The sequence below is a fragment of the Notechis scutatus genome, chromosome 3, assembly GCF_049901735.1.
Source record: "Notechis scutatus isolate UNSWTSFEM ecotype Mainland chromosome 3, rNotScu1.2, whole genome shotgun sequence".
Lineage (NCBI taxonomy): Eukaryota > Metazoa > Chordata > Lepidosauria > Squamata > Elapidae > Notechis > Notechis scutatus.
Genome location: NC_142011.1, coordinates 103,456,434 through 103,483,834, shown reverse-complemented (window position 1 = coordinate 103,483,834; position 27,401 = coordinate 103,456,434). Strand labels below are relative to the sequence as shown.

Below are 27,401 nucleotides of genomic sequence, written 5' to 3'. Positions count from 1 at the left end.
CCTTCTTGCCTCTCCCAGCAGACCCTTTCGTTGAGGCGGGGCCTGGCGTCCGCTGAACACCCCAGAACTTTGTATCTGGCTTTTCCCTTTCTTGCAGGGCACAGGCTCCTTGAGCGAGAGCTCCATCCCTTCTCTGTCTGACACCAGCACGCCAAGGCGAAGCCACCGTCAACTCCCTCCAGTGCCACCAAAGCCGCGACCTCTCATCTCCTACGCTGCTATGATGCAGCACTGTGGTGACACCTCCCCACCACCTGACGACAGTGAGGGGGGCTCCCCTCTGCTTTCTGGGACTCTGGAGACAAACGATACCTGCTTGACTGAGTCTTCCAGCTCCCTCCAGGGAAAGCAGAGCCTTCTCTCCACTCCCCAGCGCTACATCTCAGAGCCTTACCTGATGCTCCAGGATGACTCCCACGCTTCAGACTGTGGCGAGGAGGAGACACTCACTTTTGAGGCTGCTGTGGCCACCAGCCTTGGCCGCTCCAACACAATTGCATCAGGCCCTCGCTCTAGGCATGGTTGGCAGATGCCCAACGGGCATTATCGGAGGAGGAGGAGAGGAGCATCACAAAGCATGATTTATGGGGCTGGCATCGAAGTACTAAGTGATACGGAAGAAGACGACAAGTGCTAGAAGCTACTTCCTCTCCCCTGTCCCCTTTGATGCATGCTGATTGCCACATTTGAAATGAAATGAAATGGAAATCAAATGCAGGAGGAAAAAAACAACCCAGAGCCTTCATGCAAAACAAAGTCCATTCACAATTTCTTTGTCTCCCTTCTTTTCCTTTTGCACAGAAAAGGTGCGCCGGTTTGTTAAAGGACAGTGAAACAGGGCAACAGCAGCCTTCATCACAAAGCCACTTGACACGGTGTCTCCCAAAGCCAAGAGTAAGGAGGGTAGAATTTACTGGGAAAGCAGAGCAAGAAATAAGCTAAAGACTAAGGGTTTTTAAAGCATCATTTTCATCCCCCCAAAAAGAAGGATTTCAAGACGGTGGTTGCGGGTGGGATCATGTGAGAGATTTCAGGGCTTGAGAAAGGCCTTATCTCTTTCGGAGATCCATCCTATAGGTTGGCCAGTAAGACCAGTGAATTCATTGCTGGATCCTATGCAGAGCTGCTTCAGGACAAGGTCCATTTGCAGTCCTCTAGACAAGTTAGCCCTTTTTTCAAAAACAAAACAAAACAAACTTCTCATCTTAGGACACACTTTTAAAAAGAGAATAGGGTGAAAGGAAGGGAGGGTAGCCTGGGCAAGTGTGAGAAAAAACATTTGGTTCAATAAAACCAACCTGATGCATAAACCACCACTATCAATGTGGTAATTGTTGTGACACTAAATGTACTTAACCCATCATTCTTGGGCATATATTCTGAGTTCAGAAAGGATGGAAAGTGTGTATATGTAGAGATTTATTTTAATACATTGATAAAAGGCCAGCGCTAAGGCTGTATGTTGTCTGACGTCAGAGATAGGAAGTATTTTTACTCAAATTCTCCAAATATTTACCTGAGATTTCCTCCCCAAAAGAATGCTGTATGTTGCTGGCATCTCCCAGCCTAGTAGTAAGGGAGAACACTGGTGCTGATTTTTCTTCTTAAATGAGCTTTAAAGTTATTTTTAATTTGGTAGGATGAGAAGGGAGTATGCCAACACTGAACATTTGTGTTTCAGAGCAGTTGAGAAAGGATCTGGTGGGTAAGTTTTTACTTCTTCTTTTTTTAATCTTGAGGCCCACCAGATTTTCTGGGATAGAACTTTGTTCCACTCTATAACATCCCCAGTAAAAAAAAAAAAAGAATTGTAGTCAAAAACATCCCAACTAATTTGTATGGGAAGTCCAGCACACTCAGTAGTTAACGATGGTAACTTTTCCATCCACAAAAGAAGACACACAGGGTAGAGGTGATTTCACCCACTCATGTTTTCTTTGATCACCCTCTTGTTTATTTCAGCAGGAATCTTCTTTCCTGAGCATGGAAGGCAGGAAGTCCATTAAGACATCAGGTCTCATCCTTTTTAGATAAGTAAAAATAACTAGTATTTTAATAACTGGTATTTTAAGACATCGGGTCTCATCCTTTTTAGATAACTGAAAATAACTGGTATTTTAATTGTTTACCCAAAGGGCCATTTGACTCCAATAGCAGCAAGCCAAGCTCCCTAAAGAACATGAACATTATTCTCCTTAAAAAGAAGCAAAACAATACCATTGTCCTTTTTTCAGAGCAGATAACAGCCTCCTGATCAGAGAGAGAGAGAGAGAGAGAGACTTCTACCATTTCAGACAAATGGTTTCCACTCTCTTCTTAAACACCTCCAGTGTTGGAGCACTCACAACTTCTGGAGTTACTAAATCTGATTTGGTTTTTCAGTTTAAAAATATGTCTGGGAGTTTCTAATGGGAATTTTCTTTTATTTTTTTTAGCACTTTTGTGCTAATTTCTTTCTTTTTTTCCTAGAGATTTTTTTTCATTTAACACATCCTCCAATCAATTCTCACATAGTACAAGGATACCTAATACTTTTCTGCTATCCTAGATTTTATTCTCCACCATGCCTCCTCTTCATTGTTGAGTTGCAATGTAGTTAATCTGCTAACCTCTGTCTCTAGCAATCATTATTCAATTCCAGAGAGGAACAGTGAGAAAGAAGCACTTTTAGAGAGCAGTCCCAAGAAACAGTAATGGACAGTGAACCCAACTAACAGTGTGGCACCAGGTTGTCTGCAGGATATGATACATTAAAAAACAGGCAGAGAATCGATCTCGTTGTGGATGCCATCTTTCTTTTTTTTGTTCACCCCCTGCAGAAGACCCTGGTATGGCATGAAATAATGGCATGACTCTGCTAGTGCATTGCTGGTGCTTACTCATAGCAGTCAGATGTTTAGGTTCATTTTGAGTATTTAGGTTTATTTGCTTTCCTTGCTGATAACACTTGAAAAGAAAATGCTGAAGCTATAGGTATTGTTTGTGCTTTTCAAATGTTGCTTTGGGGAGGAGCATAAGAGCTTCTTATACATTTTCATGCATTGGCAAAGCTGTTGATTCTGAATTGACTAGTAAAACCTATCCAGGTTTCCCAAGTGGGGCCTTTGACCAATTCTGCCTAGAGTTACCAGGGATGGAACCTGAGACCTTCTAGTTTTTAAACATATCCTGTCTCTTTAAACTTAATATGGATCAATGGTGCATTTTTCAAGCTGAATGTGGGACATCCTAGCTTATAGAAAGGCATAGACAGATTTGGCAAAAAGTACAGAATTCTTATTTGGTTTGTGGCTCTGACTAAACTAGCATACATTTTTCCCCCTCCACTATTAAGATCAGGGAATTCTTCTCCTTAGCCTATTTTTAGCCTAGTTAGCCTACGTTCTGCTTCCTCCCTTTTGTAGCTCTGTATCAACAACTGTCTCATCAGGCTAGGATGTATGTCTGGCATTGAACTGCAGGGGGACATCATACACAGTCATTGCCTGTGAGTGGAAAGGACCCACATTTCTGTTGCCAAGTCATGTGGATGATCTGCAATATTCTTTTTCTCGTGTTCCTGGGTATTCCCAGCCCTGACTTCAAATGGGGAAAACTTGTGCTGCTTAAAATTAGTTTTGTTATTAAATTTCTATAGAAGGTTCCAGGGATCTTGTCTAAATTCCTGTAACCAGATAATATAATATCCCAGGATTCCTCAAAGGAGGTTAATAAAACCAAATTGGCTCAGTTTTGTCACTGTGTGAGTTGATCTTAGACATTTTCTTTGATAGAATTAAATCCATGTCTGTTTTATATCTGAAATATGAACGTGATTTACAAAATGGAGTACGATGTATATATTTAGCTTTTTTCCTACCAAAATTAACAATAGTTTATACTACATGCTATAAACAGCATGACAGGATTAGAAGATATTTTTGTTAAATTTGCACAATCTTAGCCCATCTTCTTGGAAAGCTACAAGAGCCAGCAGAAGTTCTATACCAAAAATATATATATAATTACCATACCAGATTTTCAAAATCATTTCACAAAATATTTCTACCTCTATTTTATATTTTATTATTACTTCATAAAGCACATGGGCAGACAAATGTTAACATTGATATAACATTCCTATTTTAAAACTTGGACCATCGTATCTGGGTTGCAAAAATACAAATGATTTCTAGATGGCAGCAAATAGATAGCTTGCTGCCCTGTAGTGGTCACACAATGTTTTGCATTCCAATAGTTCTATTTATGCCATAATCACCATTTCATTCCATTATTACTTTTGTCAAATAAGTTTTTTTGAGGCAGTATGAAAATTTAGAAAGCCGATCAAAGAACCTGAAAAGTAGCTTGAAAAGTGCTTCTCTGATGCCATCTCCAATCCACGAAATAATGACAATCTCTTCAACATTTCAAGTCGCCTGCTGAAGGTGCTTTAGTTCTGAAAGATTTTTATTTATTTTTGTATTAATATTCTAAAAGAGATCAGCATTAAGTAAAGAAGAGGCACTATTATAGTAATGTTGTTCTCCAAGAACAAAATTTTGTTCTCTTTACCCTCAACACTTTATAAACCTGGTCAGCTGGGCTAAAAGAAAGAAAGGGAGACGTTCTTGATCTTCCTCCTAGAACCTTGTGCTGCACTTTAAGCAAGTGCATTGGCAAATTCTTCCTTGCATCTTTCACAGAGATGCAGCTCTTCACATTATAAACCTGAGAAGATCCTCTTTCCTACCTGACCTACCTTGTAAATAAGATTGGCATTTAAGTCTCAATGTGGGACCATTTCTGATATGTTAGATTTTCCATACATAATAGAGCTAATCTGTAGGGAAAAAATATTTTGTGCATATTAGAGTGGGAAGGAGAATGGTGGAGGAAAAAGTCTTATTTCCTGCTTCTTTTAAAGTTGCCTCACTCTGACTTCTTTTTATTATTATTATGGATACAGACAAGTGGGTTCTATGAAGCTTATGTAAGCCTTTTTAGAATTTGTCTGTCTTTGTGGGATGTGGGGAGAAACCCTCTTAAGTCCATCACTGAAAGTTTTCTATGAAGGCTTGAACTGCTCCTAAACTTCAGAAACAAAGGTAGCTAGATCAAATAAATTTGTGGAAAGTATAGTATGATTCCAGTTTAATGAATATTGGAGTAAGGAAATAGCTTTACTTTGTTAGTTTTAATCAAGAAAAAGACACCTGGTGTTTCTAAGGGCATAAGCCCAGGACTCAGAATTAATTTGCCTGGCTTGGAAAGATGCCTTTGGTTACTCTGCAGGAAGCATCCAACTTCATCCCTGGGGATGCAGCTTATCTCCCTAGATGAGATTATGGAGCAGCACCAGGAATTGCAGGCATAAGAGCAGCTTGAGTACTAATGCAGGAGAATCCAGCCGGAAGAACAAACCAAATACTGTATTTAATATGCACATGGTGGCAGATTTGAGATCTTACCAATAATGTGCTCAGAGCTCTCTATGGCTTGCTTCCTTTTCAGACAGTCTCTTTAACAAGATGGATTTCTCTTTACAGCCAACAAGTCAAGGCAGAATGAGTTTTTGGCTCTCTCCAGTTTTGGAAGAAGGCAGGCATCTATTAAAAAATGTAACATTTTCTGAAATACTAATATATTTAGAGATCTATTCTTGCCTTTTTTTTCTTCCAGTTTTTCCCTCCAATACTGTACTAGCTACCTACTAATAGACATTAATACAGTTCAGGGTAATTGGGAGATTTGTGGGATATCGCCATCTTTGGATACAAAGTAGTATTCCTATATATTTTCATTTCACTTAAAAATTTGGGATGTGGAATAATCTTCTTGCCGTGCCATTGTATTTTGACCAAGCCCTTGTGTGAGCACCACTAACTGCATTAACGTCTTCCCTTTCTACTCCCAGTTCACCTCCTACAATTCCAGCATGATTATTTGCAAGGGAAAGGGTCAGCATCTCTACCTGCAGAATATCAGACAGGCAAATAGCATCATGGAGACAATCTATGAAGAATGCTATATAGAAGGAGGGAAAGTCTTATATTTCCATTTTTAATAAAAACTGAATGGACTCAATCCAGGAAAAGGCTGGTCATACATCCAAGTGGACTAAATTTAGCTACTGACTTTCAGAAGTGTGTAAGTGCAATTAGTTGACTTTTTTTTTTAAAAAAAAGGGTGTTTCTAATCTGGAAAAAAAACAATTTTGGCTTTGAATTAACAAGCTATAGATGTTCATAGTAAACTTTTTAATAGATATATCTTACAGATATACTACCTCTTGCAAATTTAGTACAGTTAACAACTGGAAAACAGCAGATTAGTGGCAAGCTGTATATGTCAACAACCCTAAGGACAGGTTTCTGCATCAGACTGCCGAGTGATCTCTAACATAACAAAACGACTTATTGTAAAGTTGGGGGTTTTGTTGGTACGTGAGAGGACTGTATCTGAGTTCCCTTCCCATTTGATTAATAATAAAACACAAACCCTCATTAGGATGTAGTGGATAAAATTTTAGTTCAGATCTCTCTCTTAGTCAATGGACAAAAACATTCATTTCCAAACTTATCCAACAGCAGATGTAATTTATATCACTTACATCAATTTATATATTTGAGGTAATTATGAAATTACTCAAATGATGCAAATTTATGTAAATGACAATTATAAAAGCTATACTTATGCAAATGATATAAATTGACATAAAAATGCAAATTACATCAATTAAATTTAGCTTCCTCTCAATGATCCGTTTTGATGAGAATTTTTTTTTTGTTGCAGTATTTATAGTCTGGGGGTAAATAGTGAGATACAAATATGTAACCCAACCTGCAACAGCATTTAGTAGAGTTGAACTGGGGCTGGATATTAAGAAGCAATCGTAAGGATTAAGGCTGAGTTGAGGTTGCGGTTTCAGAGTACATTTAAGTTTTGTTTCATGTATTTGGCTAAATACCACATGTATTTCTGGCATAAACAAGACTTTGAAATTATTTGCTGTTGTTAGCCTCTCCGCTCAAGAATTACTGTGCTCCAAAAAGGCATTTTGAAAATGAGAGGACTTCTTTTAAAACCTGGTTGAAGCTTTCACCCTATGTCACTCAATAACATAACAGATGCACAAACAGGAAGGGAAGTATTTCCAAAGGACAAACAGAAGGCAATTTGATTAAGCTCTGTGAAATGCAAAAGAAGGGTCTTTCTGGATAAATTTGGAGACAAACCCAATTCAATGGAGTCCAAATGCAGAGGGGAACTAAAATGTCTCCAATTGATATCCATGGGCAGAGGTCAATGAAAACAGATGTAGAAGCCCAAAATAGCCATTCATATCAAGCCTCAAGTAAGCTCCTAAAGCCATTTTATCTTAATTTGGTATCGGGGCCAGCAAAACCCAAATGGAGGCTCCAGCAGATTCTCTTTCATTAATGCTGAGTTGGCACATGTTAAGCCAGGTATCTCTTCATGTGGTTTACTCCTGTGAAGCTTCTGGGTCCTCACTTCATAGTAGAAGCAGCAAGGGCATCGGTTCTCTGCAGGGGTAGCAGAGCACCACATCCAAAGCCAGATGATGATGCTTTCAGCATTACAAGTTGACATGGGAGATATATTGTAACATAAATGCTTGTTTGGGTCCAAAAAAAAACCCACAAAGAAAGAAAAGAAAATTACAGATCTGTATAACTTTTAATGGTTTCTTTTCTGTTATTTTGGTTTTTTGTTTTTGTTTGTTTTTATTTTTGGTCAAAGAAAATAAAACCTTGTTGTAAAGAATAACTTTTGCCTATACCTTTTCTCTTTAAAGTTTTTTTTTTAAAGTTCTCTCCAAACTGTACATTGTGTTTTAAAAAAAAAACCAGTATATTTTTATTCATTTGTTTGCCTGCTTGATGAAATCCCTGCCTTTCTCGTCAAATGAACACTCTGGGCTTTTATATATGTATATATATATATATAAATATATATATAAGAACCTCCTTTTACAATTTATTCTCCAATAGAAGAGAACATTGACCTCTTGGGTCTTGGTACTCTCTGAGCTTGATAGTTTTCTTGCAGACATTTCGTTACCAAACTAGGTAACATCAGTACTAGAAGAGAGTGGAGTTTGTACTCATTTTATATTCTGCTGGCTTGTCCTGTCATTGTCGGTGAGAATGATCTTTGTGGTTCTTTGAGTAACAAGCCAACAGTAAACAGCAGCCTAATCAAAAAGCCACCAATATCGCTTCCACCAACAAGGCAAGCCACTAATGTAAAATGAGAGCAACCCCACTCCCTATTAGCACTGATGATGTTACCTTGTTTGGTGATGAAACATCTGCAAGTGAACTATCCAACCTCAGGGAGCACCAAGAACCCCAAAGTTTATTCTCCATCTGATCGCAGAGACCTTTGATTGGCTGATTACTTTCCTATAGCAGATTTCAAAAAGCTTTCAGAACGTTGAGAATCATTTCAGTGGCTCTAGGGATTCTTTACCAAGAAAAGAAATGTTTGTTTGTTTTAAAATATTTCAAAAGATACAAAGATCACCCGAGATGAAATGGGAAGAAGAGTGTTGTTTGATTATTATTTCTGGACAGGTGGGACCTCTGACTCAGGACAATCAAGGAATTAGAGCGCAGAAAAGCCACATATTGGTGCATGGGACGGGGAGAGAAAATATCTACTTGGTCATGTGCTACTGTCTACAGTACAATAATACTTTTATACAATATTCCAAAAAAGATTTTGTACAGGAACTACCCCAACAACTGCATTCATGAACAAATAAAATGAATAATTTAGCTCATGGAACTTTTATTTTTATTTTTTTAAGAATTGGGTTGTTTAAATCCAACTAAAGCTAAGAGGAAACAGTCTGAAGAAGATGTGATAAATGCTTCTGAATACATGAAGCAGAATGAGAGTGCTATGGGCCTTGTTAGTGGTAATTGAGGTGAAGGGGAAATGTAATGGGCTGGAATTACAAAAAAAAAAAAAATACATTAAAAGTACTCTACAAAAATGTAATTCAGCCCATAGAGTGTATCTTCAGATATAAGTTAAGTTTTCCTTTCCTTTTCAAAAATAAGAACACATTCTTACTTTTAAAGGTTTTGTCCCAAGTCAGCTGTTGCCCAAAATAATCTACCTATGATCTGTGCTCTGTGCTCCTCTAATTCTACACCTTAGGCTGGATGAATGCATACTTTTCACAACTACTACCTTTGCTGCTCTGCTGGAAAGCCATGTGGGAAAGAGAAGTGTAAGTTCTTCCGGAAAAAGAGACAAATGCAAGAAAAACGCATAGTCCATCTTCTTCATTTATAACAGTTCTACTCGTGGCTAGCTAGTCAAACCATGCAAAACTAAAAATTGGACAGGCCGATCAAAGAGCCAAGAGGCTAACTCACACGCATATTACTAAAACTCTACTGTTTGTAATCTTCAACTGGGCAAAACATACAGCAACATTTTTTTTGAATCAACAGACCTGAGATGGGATAAGTTTTAAAAAATCCATTCAAACTCCAGGATCCATTTCACCTATGAAGTTGAAATTTGGCTTATTTTGTGGCTGCGTCAGTACTGCTGCACCACTGCGGTCAACCACAATCACCTAATCATCATTTCCAAGACTCTCTTGCCAGCTTCCCACAAGAAAAATCAATGGGGAAGCTGACATGAAGTTGAAAGTTGCTCGCAGTCCCACTGCTTTTTTTAACCCATCAGTTTAGATAAGGACATATCCCTAAAACAACGACCCAACGGTTCCCACGTTGTCTAGAATTTATTATAGCTTACATTTTTGTGTGTGTGTGGACCAATGCCAACTTTGTCAAATACATTAGCTTAAATATTTGGCATACTTCCCAAAACGTTTTGCATAATTTACATAGTGTTTTACAATAAACCAATTCTAAAATATCTGTGGCTTTGTGGCACTGATTCTAGGAACTATGTGCAATTATTAATCAGGCTTATGTTGGAGATTAGCCAGCACTGGGTGAAAGAAAAAGGGATTGTCATAAAATCTTAATCACTAGCCTACAGTCAAGTAGAACCAAAATTAACAGATATCCAACATTCTTCTTTTACATATGCACTATTTATAAGTACACTGGATAGATCAGAATTCATCAGAGATACCTTTACATGAGAGTTGGTGAGAGTAGAAATAGTTTAGCAGTATCAATTAATTACTTTTTCTTTATTGGGCTCCTCCTTATGCTGTTTTGTCCATTTGTCCTTTCACCAACACATTTTTTTTTTGTCTTTTAATGACCCTGTAATCACTTATATCGGGATGGAGTCGGGGCAATTGAATGGAGCAGAGTGTTTACTGGCTGGCTGCCCTTCCTGTTGCCAATGCAGAGTTCACAGCAGATAATTACTCATTGTGCCCATGGAGAGAAATATCTGCTGCTACCTAGGATCGAACTCACAGCCTCCTGATTGTGAGGCGAGAGCTCCACCTCTAGGCCACTGCACCACTTGTTCCACCAATACAATCCCACACCAAAATTGTAGGTATGATTGAATTTCCTTTTCATAATAAAAGACCACAAAAGTCATAAGTGAGGCTAAAATAGGTCTATAAAGGAACAAGGACTTCGTATCAATGGGTTTTCTAATTCATCTAATACTTTGTTTGAAATCCCACATGAATTGATTAATATACGTCATCATCTTATTAAAGTAGATGGAAAAGCACAAATTATATTGACAACAATGAAAGTGTGGATTCTTCTTCATAATAGTGTTTTAAATATTTTTATCCCACTTTTATTTTTATAAATAACAAGGTGGTGAACATACCTAATGCTGCTTCCCCCTCCTGATTTCCCCACAATTAACAACCCTGTGAGGTGGATTGGACTGAGAGAGAGAAAAACTAGTCCAAGGTCACCCATGCTGAATAAATAGGAATTATACTGGGAAGAGAGGAGGCTGTAGAACCATGTAAGTTCTACTTCTTCAGAGGAAAAATACTGTAGAACCATGTAAGTTTTACTTCTTCAGAGGAAAAGTGAAATGAACAATATGATCCTCAGAGATGAAGAAAACAAACTATAACTAAAAATAGCAATCAGACTACAATGTATTATTCATCCATCTGTTTAAGACCCCAAAGGTAACGCCTGACTTTGAGACAGGGCTTAAAAAGAAGCTTAGGATTCTCTGGTTCCAAAGAAAGCCAACCATGTCACTGAGATCATAGGAGGACCTGGCCTTTTGCACAACCCTCAGTGTTTCCCCTCCAGAGGATTATCCGTTAAAGGTCATCTGTGCAAAGATGGATTTGAGGCCTGAACATTTTCCTGTCTCTCTCATAACAATAGTTAAGATTTCCCCTCCAGTTTTACCTCACTCCCTAAAACGTGAAGCAGCAGCAGCAGCAGCAGCAGCAGCAGAATTTAAAACAAAAAACAAAAAAACAATGAGAGCAAAGGAGCTGACATTGTTTTTAGGCACACACGAATGGCACACACGAATGGGCCATCTGAGACAGTTATCAGATTTATCGGCGTATAACACGCACTTTTTCCCCCTGAAAATAGGGGGCAATGATGTATGCGTGTTATACGCCGATATAATGTTAAGAAGCCAGCGGAGGCCGGGCGGTGCGAGCAGAGGGCAAGCGGAGGCCGGGCGGTGTGAGCGGAGGGCAAGCGGAGGCCGGGCGGTGCGAGCGGAGGCCGGGCGGTGCGAGCAGAGGGCAAGCGGAGGCCGGGCGGTGCGAGCGGAGGGCAAGCGGAGGCCGGGCGGTGCGAGCGGAGGCCGGGCGGTGCGAGCGGAGGGCAAGCGGAGGCCGGGCGGTGCGAGCGGAGGCCGGGCGGTGCGAGCGGAGGGCAAGCGGAGGCCGGGCGGTGCGAGCGGAGGCCGGGCGGTGCGAGCGGAGGGCAAGCGGAGGCCGGGCGGTGCGAGCGGAGGCCGGGCGGTGCGAGCGGAGGGCAAGCGGAGGCCGGGCGGTGCTTCAAAGTTTTTATTTAGAAATTTAATTTTTTTCCTGAAATTTCCTCTTAAAATGAAGATGCGTGTTATACGCCTGTGCGTGTTATACGCCGATAAATACGGTAATCTTTGTTTTCTCGAGTTCTTCAGGTTGGAAGCCTGGTGAATGAATTTGTGATTAATCATTTATTCGTGTTCTGTCACAAGCAGAGAGAAGCCACATCGTCTCTATTTGCAACTGGGCTACAGCAAATGACAAGCTCTTTGTCTGAAGCAAAGCCTCTTATAGCACTGAGGTCTAGGTAGCAAAAACTTGCTATTCCTATAAACTATTTTGTAGAATCTTCCTCCTGCTGAAAACATTAAAGTTTAAAGTTTAAGATGTATTTAAACCACTGGATCAATGCCAAGCCATTTATCTGATACTCTGCCTACAAAGTATAGCAAGCAATAAAGCAGCTCTATTTAGCAAATTTTTAATGGGATTTATCTTAAACTTGTGCTTGTCCAGTTTCTAAAGTCCTGTAAGCATGAATATACAATGTCAGGACTATGGATACCCTCAACACCCTCCCCCTGCTAGCCATCAAACTCTATGTCCCAGTTGATGAGAGCTTATCCTTTCCTTTCCTTCCCCTTCCCCTCCTTCTTTGAAATCATTCTTTTAATTAAAAAAGAGAATTGTGCATATTGCAAAACAAAATATCTGCCTTTTTCTGTCTCAAAAATAACTCTGGATCCCACCAAGGTCCCATGTGTATCTTTAGAAAAATGACAGTTAAGAGGATTGAGCTTGTAATGTAACTAATATAGTTTTGAGTGAACTGGACTTTACTTCCCTTACTGCTGTTTTTAGCTCCCCCTTTTAAACACACTTTTCAAGGTGATAGTAAAGAGTACAGTTCCATTCCTTTTGCGATTGTTAAACAATTGGGACTCATAAATCCCTGTTGATTTATTGGAGCTCTATCCATAGATCCAAATCAATCAAATTTGACATAGTTGTTTGCTTACTTATTTAGCTGAGACTCTCAAATTTCCTGGGTGCACAGTGGCCTGGTATGTTTTAAAAAAAAGACAGTTTTGATTTGTGATATGTGGACTTAACATGTTATCATTTAACAGTATATTTTGAATTAAAATGTTTTGTGAAGTAGCTTAAAACCCCTTTCTCAGGCGGCCCATTAAGGAATCCTTCTGAGGTAATTTTGAAAAAAAAGGTAAAATAACTTTTTCTGAGTTAAATCTTATTCTATGAATGAGATGACAAAATAGTCACAACTGGTAAAATGATTTTTTGAGGAAATATTTGTTGCACCCCAAGCAGTCCTGAACACATGTATTATGTTATAACTTTTATTTAAATCATATAGTTAGTATGATAGGTAAAGAAGACATGTAAGTATTTATTATATGTCTCTTGCATACATGTACATGAAAGAGACTGTTTATGTTACAATGCACATTTTGTCACACACACACACCCTCTCCCCATCTCCTTTGATGGCTCCAGTGGCAAACCTCTAACCTTTCTGTTTTTCAGCTTTTTAACTGAAGATGCTAGATAGTCAACAGTGGTGTCCCCCAAGGCAGTGTTCTAGCACCAACTCTTTTCATACTCTATGTAAATGACCTCTATGATCATATCAAGAGCAACTGCATTCTCTTTGCTGATGACGTAAAGCTATTCAACACCACAGACAATACTGCTACCCTTCAAAAAGACCTTGACTATGTATCAGAATGGTCAAACAAATGGCAACTTCAAATCTCAACAAATAAATGCTCTGTCCTACATATTGGCAAAAAAAACCAGAAAATATAATACAGGTTGAATAGTCAATCCAAACTCTGTCAAGGATCTTGGAGTACTCATCTCAAATGATCTAAGTGCTAGAGCCCACTGTAACTACATAGCCAAAAAGGCATTAAGAGTTGTTAACCTAATCTTACGTAGCTTTTTCTCTGGTAATATTACATTACTAACTAGAGCATACAAAACATTTGCTAGACCAATACTTGAATACAGCTCATCAGTCTGGAACCCACATTACATATCTGATATTAGCACAGTTGAGAAAGTCCAGAAATATTTCACAAGAAGAGTTCTCCACTCCTCTACCCGTTGTAGAATACCTTATGCCACCAGATTTGAAATTCTAGACCTAGAAAACCTTGAATTACGCCATCTTCGGTCTGATCTAAGTATGGTATATAAAATCATACATTGCAATGACTTACCTGTCAATGAATACTTCAGCTTCAACCATAACAACACAAGAGCACACAATAGATACAAACTCAAGGTTAATCGCACCAAACTTGATAGCAGGAAATACGACTTCAGCAACAGAGTGGTCAATGTCTGGAATACTCTACCTGACTCTGTGGTTTCTTCCCCAAACCCCGAAAACTTTAACCTTAGACTGTCTACTATTGACCTCACCCATTTCCTAAGAGGTCTGTAGGGGGCGTACATAAGCGCACCAACGTGCCTACCATCCCAGTCCTATTGTTTCTTTTATATTTTTTAATATATTTTTTATTTTTCTTATATGTATCCATGTATTCATAACTATGTTTTTACTTATACCTATTATCTTGTAAGCAATTGACAAATATAAATAAATAAATAAATAGTAAATTTTAAATATGCTGGATAGAGAATTTCTGCTACTGGTTTCTTTGTTCGTGGAATACATTCTAATTCAGCAAATATTCTCAAAATACAATGACATGCCTTGATCTCATGTACATATAGAGAAATCCAGACTCATAGCAAACATCTCAACTTTCTTAGTCAAGGTTATGTGAGGGGATCTTGTAACTGCAGTCTTTGCCTACACATCGACTACATGTTGCCCTTCTTTTATTCATGGCTTTGTACAAGAGCCTAGGCAGCATATTTATATAATCTAAAATGTCATTCTACAACAATACCAGAATGTGAGTAGCGCAGCAAGGTCTATGGTTAATAAGCACTAGTGTGGGAGAAGAGATTTCAGTCTTTTACGTACAAGTTCTCCACTTATGGCGGGGTCTGTAAGTTCATGGATGATTTGATCATAGCTATAAAGTAATGTCTTAATCCTTAGAAGCTGTTCATTGCTAAGTCACTGAAACATCAGGAAAAGTTGTCAACAACCAGCTTTATCTTAATTAGTAGAGTAGACCGCACCATTTTTATTTTTATTTTTAGTTGGCAGAGAAGCTGTTTTGTTCCTTTCCTTTTTAAATCCTTGTGTTTGGTCAACTTTTCATGGTGGTGTGTAATTTTATCACTGGAATCTATTGTTGAACCTTCCTTTGTAGCTGAAAGAACTTAAAAAGTAATAAATAAGTGTAGATTTAAATAAATACATGGGGCAATTTGCACACTTGAATGTGCCATCACAGGCTAGGCTTCCAACAGGGTGCACCTTAATCCTAGCTTCAGAGAAGATATTGTCTGTAGAAATTGTTGTTTTGTATTGAAATACAGCCTCATTCCAGGTACTGCCAAGAAGATGGAACTTCCAGCAACTTGATAATGAAGCAAGTGTTTGATTTCTTATCTTTAGGCAAAAGAAGCTTCTCAATTCACAAGAAGATGTACGTTTGAAGCATACTTAGGTAGCGCATCCCTAAACAGGGATTATACTCTTTTTCAGCAAGGACTATACTACCTCTAGATTTCAAATGAGTGCCACAGCACAAGGCAGAAAGCAAATCAGTATGAAACTCTATATTTAAAAATATATTTTACATTTTTATGTCTGAGGAAGTAAGACAGACTTGTCCCCTTCAGAAATAATCAGAAGGCTGCTTTGGGAATGATTTAAAATAAGGGCACATGAAAGTGGTAAGAAGCCAGTCATAAGTGTGCTTCTTTCTCACACCCTTCTTTTCCTTTTCACCTTGCAACTGTCAAAGCCCATAAACACACACATCTAGTTTCCTTCCTGCCTTCCTAAAGTGCTATCAAAGACTGGAAACCGTAGCAGTGCTGAAATTGCTCTGGTCAAGCCATCTGGCAGTAGAGAATGGGTAGGCAGCCTTCTCTGTCTCATCAGTTGATGGCCTTTGTTTTGAAATCCACACTTCCATACACCCATCCAGATCACCTTGCCATAAGCATTCAGCCTGCTCTCTGTTCTTTTTCCTTCCAAGGAATCTGGTATTGATGACAGGGATCATCTGATACAGGATGAGAGGAAGAAAGGTGAAAGCAGTAGGTGTACAATTAAATTTGCTTACAAAGGCATGTCTGTGCCAACAATATCCTTTTTCTCTGTCTAGCTACAAGATAAATGCTTGTCCTAAATTAGCATGAACAAAAAGCACCAATTATTTCTGAATCTCACAGAGCATACCTATGCATTTTGACTGTAGTCTACTCTAGTTCATTCAATTATAATGGGATTTCTTGACCAGCTCCTTGATTCAACCTGATGATTGATCCCTAATCTCCTATTTTAATAGGAAAACCTTCACAATATTCTAAAAGGAATGCATATACCTAGAGGCATGAAAAAGGCAACCTATAATAATAATTTAAAAAGGTGTCACATGCTTAAGGGTTGGATAGAAAGAAAGCAGTGATGCTCACACCTTGCAGACTCAAGAGAAGGATCAAAACTGCGGTCAGCAGTCTGCTCAATCAATAAAAAATGATTAGGAAGAAACCACCCACCTGCTTGCCAAGCTTAATCATATTGGAAGGGGCAAGTTTCTTTGCCTGAGACTGTGGACAGCTGTTTGATTATGAAAGATAAGTAGCAGGAGGTTGATATGTAATCTGATAATTATAATAAAGCATCAAAAGTCAAGCTGCACATGGTTAATTGTGATCGTTTATTTACAATTGTCAGCCATCCAGCTTGGCTGAAATCTTGATTTTGGATTAAGAGACCGGGCGAGTGAAGCATTGACTGGCATACAAAAGGGCTGCCTTTGGGGCATGTGTTATTCAATGTATTAATGAAAGACTTCCTTAAGAGATTACATCCAGACTAGGACAATGAAGAAAATACATAGCTTAGAAGAAGGACAAAGCATGACTTGGAATGTTGGAGGCCTTGGGTTATGTTCAGCCTGAAGAACAGGCTGTGGGGGGCATAATCGCTGTCCTCAAGCAACTGAAGAGCTTTTATGCAGAAGACAGAGCAGAACTGTTTTAGAGTCCTTCCAGAAGAAGGAAAAGGAATGATAGGTTTAAATGCAAGGAAGGAAATGAAAATCTTGAAAAAAAATGGTAAGAGCTGTTCAATAATGTATTTAAGCAGAGCCTGCATGGCTATCTGCTAGAGCAGAGGTCTCCAACCTTGGCAACTTTAAGACTTGTGGACTTCAACTCCCAGAATTCCTCAGCCAGCAAAGCTGGCTGAGGAATTCTGGGAGTTGAAGTCCACAAGTCTTAAAGTTGCCAAGGTTGGAGACCTCTGTGCTAGAGAGACTGAAGTAGCAGGTTTCTGCTCTAGGTGAACTGAGGTTGGACTACATGATGATCTGGGTCATTCTGACCCATACATTATATAATATACTTGCCCTAAAGTAGAATCATAAAAAAATATAGATTGCAGGAGGGGGGGGGGAGAGATAAGAGCATTATGTGCTCCAACTGGCACAGAGAGAGAGCTGAAGATGTGTTGAAATCAGTCATTAAAGTTATGTGTGTTCATTGCTTGTTTTAGAATTATATGTGCAGAGATATGGCTAGAAGGGTGAGTCCATGGAAAGAGAGGAAAGATGGCATGCAATACCATTAAGGAAAGAAAAGGATAGCAGGAAGGAGGAGGCAATATCAATTTGCAGAAAAAGTAGGTGTTATGCTTGAGATCCAAATGTACATGACAAAACTTTTGAGTTGTTTAGGAAACGCTATGAGTAACACAGACACATTTGCATAAACAAGTGCTTGGCAAAATTCCGAAGAAAAACTTATAAAAGGCAACTGTAACTGTGTCACTAACTGTAGCGTGTGTGTGTGTGTGTGTGTGTGTGTGTGTGTGTGTGTGTGTGTATACACTGCTCAAAAAAATAAAGGGAACACTTAAACAACACAATGTAACTCCAAGTCAATCACATTTCTGTGAAATCAAACTGTCCACTTAGATAGCAACACTAATTGACAATCAATTTCACATGCTGTTGTGCAAATGGAATAGACAAGAGGTGGAAAGCATAGGCAGTTAGCAAGACATCCCCAATAAAGGAGTGGTTCTGCAGGTGGTGACCACAGACCACTTTTCAGGTCCTATGCTTTCTGGCTGATGGTTTGGTCACTTTTGAATGCTGGCGGTGCTTTCACTCTAGTGGTAGCATGAGACGGAGTCTACAACCCACACAAGTGGCTCAGGTAGTACAGCTCATCCAGGATGGCACATCAATGCGAGCTGTGACAAGAAGGTTTGCTGTGTCTGTCAGTGTAGTGTCCAGAGCATGGAGGCGCTACCAGGAGACAGGCGAGTACATCAGGAGGAGGCCGTAGGAGGGCAACAACCCAGCATCAGGACCGCTACCTCCGCCTTTGTGCAAGGAGGGACAGGAGGAGCACTGCCAGAGCCCTGCAATATGACCTCCAGCGGGCCACAAATGTGCATTGGCTGCTCAGTCAGAAGCAGACTCCATGAGGGTGGTATGAGGGCCCGATGTTCACAGGTGGGGGTTGTGCTTACAGCCCAACACCGTGCAGGACATTTGGCATTTGCCAGAGAACATCAAGATTGGCAAATTCGCCACTGGCACCCTGTGCTCTTCATAGATGAAAGCAGATTCACACTGAGCTCATGTGACAGACGTGACAGGGTCTGGAGACGCCGTGGAGAACGTTCTGCTGCCTGCAACATCCTCCAGCATGACCAGTTTGGCAGTGGGCCAGTAATGGTGTGGGGTGGCATTTCTTTAGGGGGTCACACAGCCCTCCATGTGCTTGCCAGAGGTAGCCTGACTGCCATTAGATACCGAGATGAGATCCTCAGACCTCTTGTAAGACCATATGCTGGTGCAGTTGGCCCTGGGTTCCTCCTAATGCAAGACAATGCTAGACCTCATGTGACTGGAGTGTGTCAGCAGTTCCTGCAAGACAAAGGCATTGATGCTATGGACTGGCCCGCCCATTCCCCAGACCTGAATCCAACTGAACACATCTGGGAAATCATGTCTCACTCCATCCACTAATGCCATATTGCACCACAGACTGTCCAGGAGTTGGGGGATGCTTTAGTCCAGGTGTGGGAGGAGATCCCTTAGGAGACCATCCGCCACCTCATCAGGAGCATGCCCAGGCGTTGTAGGGAGGTCATACAGACACGTGGAGGCCACACACACTACTGAGCCTCATTTTGACTTGTTTTAAGGACATTACATCAAAGTTGGATCAGCCTGTAGTGTTGTTTTCCACTTTAATTTTGAGTGTAACTCCAAATCCAGACCTCCATGGGTTGCTAAATTTGATTTCCATTGATAATTTTTATGTGAGTTTGTTATCAGCACATTCAACTATGTAATGAACAAAGTGTTTAATAAGAATATTTCATTCATTCAGATCTAGGATGTCTTATTTTTGTGTTCCCTTTATCTTTTGAGCAGTATATATATATATATATATATATATATATATATATATATATATATATATATATATATATATATATATATATATATATATATATATATATATATATATATATATATATATATATATATATATATATATATATATATATATATGTATATGTATATGTATATGTATATGCATATGTATATGCATATGTATATATTTGTTTTCTTAAGTTTTCGCAGGAACTTACATGTATGGTATTCAGCTTTGTTCGGGTATTTTCCCATGTCATTATAGTTGTGCTTTTAAAGTTGTAGCAACGTTTCGGCAGAATCTCATCTGCCATCATCAGGCTTCTGTACAGACGAACAGACGAACACAATACAGAAGCCTGATGATGGCACATGAGATTCTGCCGAAATGTTGCTACAACTTTAAAAGCACAACTGTGCAGAAATGAACCCCATTGTGATTTTGTGCACGCTACCCCCTAGTACTTACTAGCTCAGTAGGACTACTGACATGGAAAAAAATGTTTTTCACTAAAGGTTTAGATTGGTCCAAAAAGTATCTTTTCAGGAAAGGATTTCTGCTGTTCAGTGGTGTTGAACTGAGTTACTGCTTCAGAATGGGGACAATACTTAACTAGAATCATGGGCTCTTTGCTTGACAGTGGCTGTAACAGTGTGATGGTGACGGGTGCTTAAAATAATCTAGTAATCTCTATCTGCTCGACCAGGGGTCCCCAAACTTGGCAACTTTAAGACTTGTGGAAGACTTGTCCTAGAATTCTGGGAGTTGAAGTCCACAAGTCTTAAAGTTGTCACGTTTGGAGAGCTCTGTGCTAGACTGATACCTATAGAAGTCTTATCCAAACTCTGCTGCTCTCTGAATAGTTTAGACTGCAACTCGTAACACCTCTGCCCCACAGGGAACTTGGCTAGAAGAAGCTGATCTATACATCTCTAATTGCAGCTCAACTGAAGGCCATCAACATTGTGTACCCCAATCTTTCCCCCAAAAGCAAAAAAAAAAGTTTTCATCACATCTATTCCTGGGGTCTCCTGAACAAAAGGCCCTATCTATTGCTTAAGGCAGATTTCCAAATTAAAAGCACTTCCCTTTAACTCTATGCCACCTTTGCTTGAACCTCTGCTATCTTGAAAGGAAGGAGGCCACCGATTCCTTTAGTCATTGTCCTTGTTGAACTGCTTCTCCTGTTTCTCCTACAGTCAACTAAAATCTGCCTTTCTGCTATTTAATCTGCCATTATTCTATAGCAGAGCTATCAAACTTGCGGCCCACGGGCCGGATGCATCACACGCTGGCCATGCCCACAAGGGCATTTAGCGAAGGGGGGAAAAGTTCCAATACATAACGCCGCTGTGATGCCATGAGCTTGACACCCCTGTTCTATGGTGTATTTTGTCTTCTGGGACAACATGGTTTTCTTCTGTATGATTCCTGGTCACATATTTGAACAATGTTAGCATGTCTGTCATCATTTCTCATGCCTAAACACATCCAAGTCCTTCATTCTCTCACACACCCTGCCTAAAGTACCCGTTCATTTTTCAGTCAGCACTAAATAGTGCTAGCATATAATTTTCTGTCACTATTACCAATTCTTATTTTGCCTCTATGGCATCTGATCAATTTACTGCCAGATGGTGTTGTCTTGATTAGTAAGTGTGTTATAAAGTAGGTGACTGATTTTCTCTTCTGGATTTGCTGCCCTCCTTTTTTTTTTTAGTGTGTCACAGGTAGGGTGGGTAAGTGTTAGCCATCCATTAGTCAGAGCATATTGCAACAGAATGGGATAAGTTTGACTGGAGGACTCTGGCTGTTAGCTTGGTATGCCTTTCCCTTCCTTCCACATTTCTGTGGGAATCTTAAAGTTAAAATAATGAGAAATAAAAAAACCAGGAAGGCAATTCACTTCTGCATGAAATGTTATATGAGAGAGTGCATGTTTATTTATTTCTTTTTAATCAGGAGACCATATAGAACCATGGAGTGGAAAAAGACGACTTATGGGATACCACCAGAAAGCATCTCAGAAGAGATTTGTCCCTGTGGCCTTGTTTAAAGACAAGATGTTTTCAAGTGATCTAATTTTCTCTGCTTGGATTCTAATGGGATCAGGGTAGATTCTATTCACAAAACATGATTGCACCATCACCATAGGCTGGATGGGGTATTGCACAAGTTAAAATCCAACATATCTGAAAGGGTGAAGTTTAAGGAAGACACCATTAGAATCTCCAATTGCCTTGTCAAACTGCATGAAACAGGTTACAGATTGGCTGGCTACAGGTTGCCTGGCTAAAATACATGATAGCTTCTCCTGCCTTCCAAGGTGACTCTACTGCCCTAGTGTTGGTGGGCAGACACAGGACTGCTTTTTATTCAGTGCTTAGCAGTGGGATGCACAAAGTTGCTGGTTGGGAGTTTATGTCAGCCAGGATTGGAATGTGATATTGTTGACAGCTTCTAAATAATACCTGAACTGTTGAATCTACTTAATTATGCTGTGAGGTTTCCCCACCCTGCAAATATTTAGAAAAATCCTGCTTAATTAATTGTGAAGAGGAACAGAATTATAAACAGGAAAGCTATTCTCTGTGATAAATGATTTTGTACTCTGGCGCTCTGAAGAGTGTGCATGACTGAATTTCAATCGCAAAGCATGATGTGAGACAGAAAGAGTGAGAGAGAGAGGCTGTATTAGTGGAACACAGAATCAAAAGCTCATTTACAAATGCAGCAACAGCAACACCATGTAAATACATTCCCATCAAATCATTTATATTCCCCGCTCCTTCTGCCTTGATATGCGTTGATGATCTTATTGCCATTCTCTTCCTTATTCTCAACACAAACTCAGCATGAAAACAAGATCGTGCCTGAAATCCTGGGGTGGGGGATGGGTGGGAAGGCAGGGACAAAAGGGTGCACCTTAAATAAGTTACATGGAAGCAGGGATTTCAGCACTGTTGTCAACTATAAGTTCTGCAACTCCTTAAACCAGAAGCATCTATTTCAGGATGGTGCAGCTGGCAGCTGTTGTCAGGAGTTACCAGTGCTACATGAGCGCCCCCATGTGTTCTAATGCACCCCCCCCCCTCTTTTTTTTTTTGGTCTATGAATTCAAAATGCTGCACACCGCTCCTGCAAACTGTTCAATTCCAAATGGCTGGGCTTTCTTGTGGTGGCAAAAAAGGACAGGATTATTTTTTTTTCCAGAAAAACCAACCCATTCAAATTTTGAGTCATGTTATGAATAGGCAAGTCCTTCCAGAGTGTCATTGACCCCCATCCCAGCCAAGAACTTTTAAGAGCACCGCCAGCCAGCTGGTTTTGTCAGACCTTAGGCCCAGGGGTGGGATTCAAATTTTTTAACAACCGGTTCTGTGGGCGTGGCTTAGTTGGTGGGCGTGGCTTGGTGTTCATGTTATTGGCTGGGCGTGGCCAACTCAATATCACTCACATCGAGGCATGCATCTCCTCGCCTGGCCTCTCATGACTGTGGGGATGCTGCAACAGTTGTAAGTGTGAAAAGGGGTCATAAGTCACTTTTTTCAGTGCCATTGTAACTTTGAATGGTCACTCCTCACAAGCAAAGTACCAGCAAAGGAAGGGGGAAAAACTCCAGAGAAGTTCCTGAGACAGGAAGTCTAGTCCTGCCAAGAATATAATAAGGGTTAACGGAGAGGCAATTTCTGTAAGCAATACCAGAATGTTTCCTTCCTGCCTTCCTTACAGGATTAGGCCAGTAATTTCTTCTAACAACCGGTTCTCCGAACTGCTTAGAATGTTAACAACCGGTTCTAGCGAATAGGTGCGACCTGGTAGAATCCCACCCCTACTTATGCCTCATTGACGATATGCTTGGATTGGTTGGAAGTCATGCTACATTTTTCCTTACTTAAGGAGGGTTCTGAAATCAGACCTCCTTGGCTTTTGTTGAACTTCTTGATCATTACATCATAATGTAATACATAATGTAATACATGCCCAGAAGATCATTGTTTGCCCTCTCCCCTCTTTGGAACAGCTTTATAGCTCCCGCTGCCTTAAGAAAGTTCAAAACATTCTCAAAGATCCATCTCATCCTGAGCACCCTTTTTTTTTGAACTATTACAGAATATTAAAAACAAGAACAAATAGGCTGAAAAACAGCTTCTCTCCCAGGGCAGTAGCTCTTTTGAATTCTGCTGTATAGTGCAGTATTGGTGTGATGTCAGTGGTTTTTGGTTCAATGTGTGGAGGGTGAAGGATGTGTGTTTGTGTTTATTTTCATGGTCATGGTCATGATGTGCACTAAAGATGGTGTTTGATTTTGTTGTATGAGGTGCAATGACAATAAAGTAAACTATACTATATGAAGTAAAGGTATAGGTTCCCCTCGCACATATGTGCTAGTAGTTTCCGGCTCTAGGGGGCAGTTCTGATCTCCGTTACAAAGCCGAAGAGCCAGTGCTGTCCAAAGATCTCTCCATGGTCACGACTAAACACTGAAGGTGCACAGAACACAGTTACCTTCCCGGCAATGTGGTTCCTATTTTTCTACTTGCATTTTTACATGCTTTCGAACTGCTAGGTTGGCAGAAACTGGGACAAGTAACGGTAGCTCACTCCATTTTGCGGCACTAGGGATTCGAACCACCGAACTTTCTGATCGACAACCTCAGCATCTTATCCACTGAGTCACCATGTCCCCCTTCATACATACTAATTCTCAAACAGATGGAAGGGAGGATGTAGAGAAGAAGCAAACCACTGGCAAGTTCTGTTGTATTCTTCTTATTTTTTTCTAGAGAGAGGGAAAGTGTTTGAGAAAATGGTTCCAGGATCAAAAGTACAAATAGACCTGCCAAATTGATGACAAGAACAACTGCTGAATGGTCCATTTGGGGGAACAATAAGGAGTGGTTTGTCTTCATATAATTGGACAAGAAGAACATAGCCATCTTAAGTTAATATTTAATGCTAAGGGCCCTGTGTTGTATTTTGGTTTTGTACATTAAAAAAAGAAAAGGGAAACAATAGAGAAGGCACATTTTCTGGGATCCACAAAATGTAGATTCCTAACAGATGATTCCTACAGCATGCTTTCTCTGCAAGATGCAGGCTAATATAAGGGGAGTGGGGGGAGATGGTACTTCAGATAGCTCAGTCCCATGACATGAAGGGCTTTAACAGTTAAAAAAAAGCACCATGACTTGCACCTGGAAGCAAACTGAAACCAATGAGGCCCCACAGAACAAAAATGTAATATGTGTTGTCTGTGCTGCTGCATCTTGTATTAGCTGAAGCTTCCAGATCGTCTTCAAGTGCAGCCCTGTGTAGAGCACAGTGTTCTACACTGCACTGCACTAGTCCAATCTGGAGGTGGACTAGAGCATGAGTGACTGTAAGCAGTGCCCTGTGATCCAGGACTGGGTGTGACTGGCAAATAAAAAGCTAGGCAAAGGCCTTTCTAGCTGCAACTGCTACCTGCTTAACAACCAGGAGTAGTGAGTCAGGGAGTGCACCAAAGTTGCACACTGAGGTGTCTGGGATAGTGTGCTCCCATCCAGGATCAAAGATAGCCTAGTCCTAGAAACAGCAGGCCTCCAAAACCAAAACCACTCAGCATTGCAGGGTTCAAGTGTTGATCCCGTTGTTCCCTATCCAAACCCTTGCAGCCTCCATGCACTGGAATAAGATGGTAATGGCATAGTTTAATTCATTGCAGGTAGAGATTAATGAGAAAAGACATCCCCTATTGCCTCCTTAAGGGCACTCTACCCACACAGAAATGACTCAAAGAAAAAACATTTGCTTTGTTGGCATGATGCATCAACCCATGGTTAGTTAATATCATGGTTTCTTCAACCCCACAGGCTAGTTTTCTTCAATCCCCTATGAAAAAGAGTAGCTGGCTCACTCTTTTGGTTGGAAGGCACCAGTGAGAGGGCAGGGGATAGATGCTTAGGTGGGGAAGCATACTTTGACCTCAAAAGCCATATCCCATTGTAAGTTCCCCAGAATCACTTGACAGTGAGGTGGGTGGCATATAAATTTAATAAATAAACAAATAAATCCTGCTCTGTTGGGAAGGGTAGGATCATAACTGCCAGGGTGGAACTATCAGAGACACAACCAGAGTCATTTGGTTCTCCTCACAGTCATCCATTTCATTGTCCCCTGCTTTCTCTTCCTCACCTTCCTTGTTCCTTCTTGACTTTCTATCTCCCTCCCTTCCTAAGGCCTAAATGACCCTTAAAGGAAACAGCCTAGGCAAAAAATGTGTCTAGACCAGGGGTGTCAAACTCACGGCCGACAGGCCAGATGTATCATGTGCTGGCCACACCCACGTCCAGTTTAGTGAAGGGGAAAAAAGCCACCCTACATCACGTGATGATGCCGTGATGGCATGAGTTTGACCCTCCTGGTCTAGACAAATGGGAGGCTCTTACTTTTTTTCTCTTTCCATGTGGCACAGGCATACCTTTCTCTACTTGTTATGGAATAATACTTTGGCTGCAAGGTACACTTAAAACCCAACTGCCATCACTACTTTATTCACTACATGTGAAAATAAATATTGATCTATCAACATATTGAGTCTTTACTTCAACATATTGAGACTTTACTTCAACATATCGAGTCTTTATTTGGGTCTGCAGAAATCCTCACTAGTACCAATAGATGATGAAAAATTCCAACTCTTGGCTGCCATTATAAGCCCAGAATATTGATAGATCAATTCTTTAGCAAAAGAAAAAGAAGATGAACAAAGCACTTAAGACATACATACACTGCCCAGAGAGATATTCGGAATAGTACTTGATGGCTCCCTTTCCCATGACTAAAAACACTTGCTGGATGGGATTAAAATCTTAGCTCGGGAATTTACCTTAGCTAGCTAAGGAGTCATAACATAAGTCAGAACTTAGCTAGGGAACCAGACATTGTACAATGTTGAGTAGTAGAGCAGATAGCAGCACAACAGAGTCCTATTTCAGATGCATGTTAAGGGCATGCTGTGAAGCAACCCAACTTATGCAAATGTGATTTGATCCTGGCTCTTGAAGGAAAAGCTGGCAAAGTACCTATGTAAATGAGTCTTATGGTTCTGCTTAGAGGTGGCAGAATAAAGCCCACCAAACATGTGTTATGGATTGCCAGATGTTCATCAATTGCACTGTTTTCTTAAGCTCTTATAACACCATTGCAGCTTGTTAGCGAGTGGGCTACATTTGGCTTAGCTGCATAAATTGAACAGACCTACAAGTAAGATGGGAGATGTCAGTTGTGGTATTAATAGAATTGGATAAACTGATGGCAGAATATTTTCTAGCTTGAGTGGAAAAAATGGAAATAACACCTGAGCTTAATCATTAACGCAAAAATAGGAAATGCTAAATGTTCTAAGATGCCAGCCAATGTGTATTATTGTAGAGTTCACTTTTTCTTTTACAAGAATGTATGACTCAGTTTTCATCTCCTACGTTTTTGAGCCAAAGTACTCAGCCTATCAAAATCCATCCACTGCATTTTTAAAATAACAGCAAACATTGCTTTCCACTTTAGAGTACACTGGAACAATCAACTGTGGGTACTGTTCAGTTGTGCTACCCCACTGAATAGAGTAAAGTTACCTAAACAAAATCTTCTGGTGGCAACTTATGAGATATTCCCAAGAAAAAGTATCTACAGAGACCAATTATTTTATAAGGTAACAGAGTGGAGATTGAACATGCACAATCCATTGGGTATATATCTTTCAAGGTTTATTCCTGGACTAGAATTCAGAAGTGGTTTGATGTTGCCTTCTTTCAATTCTCCAATCTGCCCTACGGTCTCCCATTCAAACACTGACCATGCCTAATTTAGCAGCTAAGAGCTGTCAAATGCTGCCTCTGAGCCATCCAGAGAA

At 40.1% G+C, this 27,401-nt stretch overlaps 1 protein-coding gene and 1 long non-coding RNA gene across 2 annotated transcripts in view; one reads left to right on the top strand and one right to left on the bottom strand.

Moving 5' to 3' along the window:
• CACNA1E (calcium voltage-gated channel subunit alpha1 E) overlaps positions 1-5,457 on the top strand; it is a 295,321-nt gene extending 289,864 nt beyond the window's left edge. The window contains exon 47 of the mRNA XM_087960861.1: positions 98-5,457. Within this exon, the coding sequence (XP_087816987.1) occupies positions 98-637 (540 nt within the window). The 3' untranslated portion in view covers positions 638-5,457. The remainder of the gene's footprint in view (positions 1-97) is intronic.
• LOC148131312 (uncharacterized) overlaps positions 539-27,401 on the bottom strand; it is an 85,323-nt gene continuing 58,460 nt past the window's right edge. The window contains exons 2-4 of the long non-coding RNA XR_015748717.1: positions 5,451-5,588; positions 1,517-1,566; positions 539-604 (exon numbers count right to left, since the gene is read on the bottom strand). This is a non-coding gene — a long non-coding RNA (uncharacterized LOC148131312). The remainder of the gene's footprint in view (positions 605-1,516; positions 1,567-5,450; positions 5,589-27,401) is intronic.